The sequence below is a fragment of the Dichomitus squalens genome, assembly GCF_000275845.1.
Source record: "Dichomitus squalens LYAD-421 SS1 unplaced genomic scaffold DICSQscaffold_42, whole genome shotgun sequence".
Classification (NCBI taxonomy): Eukaryota; Fungi; Basidiomycota; class Agaricomycetes; order Polyporales; family Polyporaceae; genus Dichomitus; species Dichomitus squalens.
The window spans coordinates 33,125-38,033 of NW_006766924.1; the positions used below are offsets into that span (position 1 = coordinate 33,125).

A 4,909-nucleotide genomic window follows, 5' to 3' on the forward strand; every position below is an offset into this window, starting at 1 on the left:
ACATTCCCAGGATGCACAGTCGCACAGAGAAGCAGTGCGTACACAGCGAAGCTGTGTGTGTACCACATGAGTAGTACAGCCTCGGTTATTGCAGTAACCGGCTGTGCCGTTCCATATCTTGTGACAGCTGTGTTAGGCAAGCTGTGTAAACCAGCGCCTGTTCAACAAAACTTACACAATCATAACTGTCATCGGAAGCCTCATCAGCCTCACCCTCCTCATCTTCCTCCAACTGCTGTTCCTAAGCGTTGTATGTGTCGCGAGTTGCCTTATCCTCGGACTCCTCTTCAGTCTCGTCCTCGTAGCCGTCGCCGGTGAGTGGGGTGATAGGCTAAATAGATCCACCCTGCGTCGAAGAGAACCTGGTGGAGGTCGACGTGGCAGCAGTGTCAGTGGTTGAGACCGCAGCAACAGAGGTAGCAGCCGCGTCCGTCGCGGTGCTATTGGCGGCTCCTATGTTGGCTGCGTCCATCACGGTGCTGTTGGCGGCGGCAGTGTCTGTGCCAATTGCAGTGTTGTTCCCTGCACCGGTGGCCACGCGCCGGCGGCCTATTCAACGACAACGCAGTTGCCAAAGCCGCCCGTGGTGATGAAGGAGACGAGGCACTTGCTCTTGAATGCACCGCCTGATGCCTGCGGGGATCTGGACAACGAGCTGCTGCGAGCCCGTGCCGGTAAGATTCTAGCGAAGACGGCGGCTTGATGAGGGTTCCAGACGGGTAGACCACATACCTTGTCTCCATTTTGCAGAACCTCAGCGTTGACGAAGTTCTTGCCCGTGCCGTCGGCATTGATGGTAGCGGTCTCTTGACGCGAGCCATCGACACCACTGTCGGTAGATGGCTGATGAAAGACAATAGAGCGCACAGACGATACATACACATTAAAGTTGGTGATGGTGGCAGTAAAACTGCCGTTGGCAGCAGCCCTCATGGCGTGAGAGGAGTCGATCCCGGTGAGGGCAACGTTACTGCGGGCTTCGCAGTCGAGGGAGGCTGAGTGTCGCTGCGAACAAGAGTCCCGCTAACGTCGAGGGCAGGGGCAACAGCAGCGTGCGCATACGCTGAGAGGAAAAGGCTCAAGTAGAGCGCAGACGTGATATTGAAGCTCTTGGAGATGAAAATAATGCCGTACTTGTTGCAATAGTTGAAAGAAAGTGTGTAAAAGAAACCACCGAGGAACTTGAGATGTACAAGCGGAAGCTGCCCACCCGATGACCGTCTGGTCGAGCACGCACAGATTTAGCAATTCAGACAACAAACGGCCTGCGTACGTGTCAATGAGGTGCCCAACGTTACCTTATACACGTAAGTAGCGTGCTGAGTGCAGGGGCTGAGGTTGCATCAGTAGATAGTACTCTCGGTAAGCGTGTAGAGCTTTAACTTGGTTGGGTCGTGGACCTGTTTGCTAGGCAGTGGTGTGAGACCTTGCACTCATATCAAGATTCTGACACCACGTAGAAGAGGACTGAGAGTAAGCAAACCCTGGAAAGGAGGTACATACAGGCAGTGGGGAGGACTATGGAAGAGATAGGGAGCACATCTCAGCGGAGATTCCGCTCGTTTGCTATCAGCATGAGCACGTGGTCAACGGGGGCACGTCTCGCCCATAGGCGCCAATATGCGTCATAGCTCTTCACTTTCGCGCTTTAAGGAGCGTCCTCATGCAAAAAACGTCAACTTCATCTTCTCTTCGCCACACTACCATCTCCCCTCTTTCACGAAGGTCAATGTCTCAAGGATCAGTGGACAAGACAAAGTGAGTCATTTCATGACTTCCAGTGTAAAGCATGTGCTTGCCGCCCAGCCTAATGGGCCGCGGCAATTTGGCTCTGTACGTATGGGTTACGGGTGCATATATGCACCCCTTCACTCACCATTTGCCTGTGCAGTCTTGTCTGCGACATCAGTGACTATCTGTTTACTGTGCGATTGAACTGTTTGCTAATGCCTCGGTAGCGGAACCATGTTTCCGTTTATAACGACACGACCAACCCATTGATCGACAACTCGGAGCTCGCGCAAGACGAGCGAACATTCTTCGCCCAGAGAAGCGGAAGCGCATCTATGTGTCAGGCGGACAGGTAGCCTTGCTGAGCAAGTATCTTCTCCTTCGTCCTGTGTTGTCCTATCCTCCGCGAGAACATCACCACCTCCCTGCAAGTCCTATATGTGCCATATGATGCGCATATACACGTGCTTGAAGTGTGTTCCACCAGGCATCGCGCGAGAGAACATAGTACCAGAACCCAGCTGCCTAGACATCATCTGTCGTATGATGCATTTCTGCATTGGTTTGGGTGGTCTCGCCTGTCCTCGCCCATGTAAGCGCCTCTTCGTTCTCAATCCTCTGTTTCCATCATCTGGAAAGACATCTCAATTTCACTATTGCGCGTGTATTCTTGTCCAACGGACCCTGCCAAGAGGCGGCCGAAACTTCACCGGTAGGCGTGGTGCGATGCTAAAGATGCCCTTCGTCGCGCTCCCTGGATGCCCTTCGTTGTGCTCCCTGTCCAACCTTGACCACCATCTTAATTCATTCTTGCCATTCGTACTCACACATCCTTCTGCAGACCATCGAACAAGAGGAAGATGTGGGGTAATGTTTGCTGCGAACGTAAGTACTCATCTCTGTCTACGGCTATTGACCTCTCCATACGAACACCTTCCTTCCTACAATTCTCCGCATACTTACCCTTACCATGACACTCGTGAACCGCGCGAGCCGTTCACCTTGCGCCGCCTCATGCAAGTGGCCAGTGAGTGTCTCGTTCACGAAATCATCTGCTGAATTTCCCGATAGCGTCCCGCGAACGTCGCAGCTCCTTCAGGCGACAACTGGATGCAAGGACCGGAGGACCTGTCGGTGGTCGTTGACCATGTGATGCATGCAGCGGGAGGTCGGTGGGGCGAGCAAGACTGAGTCCGCGGGCATTGTTGGCTGCTGGACACCATTTGCGTTCGTCACGCCTTGCAATCTGGTCGGAGGGGTGCCCTCCGCCTCTGTCTCCGCCGCCTTCTCCATCGCGACTCCCCCCTGCCTACACTCTTCACATCTGCAGCCATCTCCGGTCCCTCGCCTACCCCGGCATCAACGAACGGGAAGAATGATGGTCAGGCGAAGATACAAGACGGGTCAGGCTCGCGAGACCAGCACATCATGCTGACGGACAGGGAGGACAGCGGGAAGCTGAAGCGGAAGTTTTCCAAGGGCGGGCAGACGTTCGCGAGCCTGTTGGAAAGGGACGCGGAGAAGCGCAGGAAGACGGTCGAGATCGTGAGTGCTACATGCTGTAACCGTGTCGAGAGCACGTCACCGACGTCTGCTGTTTCTCCCCTTGTCTTTGCGCCCGCCGTGTCTCTGTGCTCGTCTACGGCTACGCCTGTGCCAATGTGCTGTGCCGTGCAGCGCAGCACCCATTCCCTTTCGTGGTTGTCTTGTATGCTCATTTTTGTCTATATGCCTCTGATTCTACAATATATCTTCTGCGTGTGTATCCTCCGAGTGCGCGTCCTATAGCCCAACCCCAAAAATCCGAGACAAGGTGCCGAATATCTGGCAATATACCCAAGGTGGTGCCCTGTGCTGCCCGGCATTCTCAATGATACCCCATCTCGCAACCCCAACAATCACGCGCAATATAGAAAGGTACGGCGCTCGATCGCCCTCATTGCAAGCTAGTGCAACACCACCAATACCAGGCAATACCAGCAAGATGTCGCCAGTATTGCCTGGTATTTTCGGACATTGCCTGGTCTTCCGACCCGGTCAGGTTTATTGCGCTAGGTTGGAAACCAGACAAGGTGCGCCCAATAATGCTTACATGTTGCACGGTATTTCCGCAATTGCCTGAGGGGGTGCGGGTGGGTAATGTACGGCAACATTTTTACACTTTTGCTGATGGTACCACGGAACCGACAGATATCGCACAAGAGGCTGAAGGTGTGGTTGAGCCTGGACAGCGTCGTAAAACTTCTTGAGCTGTTCCTGGCTCTGTAGATCGACATTGGCGAGGAGGACGAAGCGGCTACGGGGATGGAGCTGCATCAGCAAATGTGCGAAACCGTGCCAGCGGCAATGCCATGCGTGGCAGGAATGGTAACGCCAAAATTGCCAAGCAGGGAATTGGAACGCATAAGCTCGCCATTCCAAACCTTGGGCAGGGCGAGGCGATAACAAGGCCGTCGGGAACTCTGGTGGCAATGTCATTATATACAGGAAGCTCGCCTTGTAATGTCATAGAATGACCATCTTTTGACATGCATACAGGATTGGAACTACATGGGCACAACAAATGCGGGTCCGCTCTTCGTGTGCCACGCAAGCAAGCGCGCATGGATTTCGTACGTTAGGGATGTGCCGCACGCAGCACAAGGCCTGCCAGCTTCTCCACTGCATCAACTCGCTCCATTCCGTGCATCTCACACATCAGGAAAACGTCACGAATTTGTACAGGTACTTGAGGTACTTGGCCAAGTACCTCAAGTATCCCAAGTACCTCAAGTACCCCAAGTCCAATGGACTTGGCCAAGTCGGGTGGGTCGACTTGGCCAAGTACCAGGTACTTGGCCAAGTCCTCCAAGTCCCTGTTCAAGTTCATGCCCAAGTTCACTGTGAGATGTATTGAATAAAGATGATATGCATGGAAGTCAATCAAAGGACAGCTGCTCTTGATCAAGGTCAAGTGTACAATATTTGTTAGCGGGTGCAGCGGCGGCAAAAAAAAATGCCACCACAGGGAATTGAACCGGCGACCTGCAAATTCAGTGTCCAACACAGCATGTTCAACCACTACACCACAGAAGCTCACACTATAGCACAGAATAGCAGCCATATATAGCGCTCTTTGCTGGACTCCGAGAAGTTCTTCACCATCCTCACCTGTACCATAGCAGAACTTGGACATCCA

At 53.4% G+C, this 4,909-nt stretch overlaps 2 protein-coding genes across 2 annotated transcripts; one reads left to right on the forward strand and one right to left on the reverse strand.

Moving 5' to 3' along the window:
• Window positions 1-549: 549 nt before the first annotated feature.
• Window positions 550-933, reverse strand: DICSQDRAFT_173153 (uncharacterized protein; the record flags this gene model as incomplete). Its single annotated transcript, XM_007368951.1, has 2 exons — window positions 550-633; window positions 733-933. 2 exons carry the CDS (start codon window positions 931-933, stop codon window positions 550-552), a joined length of 285 nt encoding a protein of 94 aa, XP_007369013.1.
• Window positions 934-2,701: 1,768 nt separating this feature from the next.
• Window positions 2,702-3,999, forward strand: DICSQDRAFT_173154 (uncharacterized protein; the record flags this gene model as incomplete). Its single annotated transcript, XM_007368952.1, has 4 exons — window positions 2,702-2,758; window positions 2,803-2,899; window positions 3,062-3,276; window positions 3,922-3,999. 4 exons carry the CDS (start codon window positions 2,702-2,704, stop codon window positions 3,997-3,999), a joined length of 447 nt encoding a protein of 148 aa, XP_007369014.1.
• Between the last annotated feature and the right edge of the window lie 910 nt (window positions 4,000-4,909).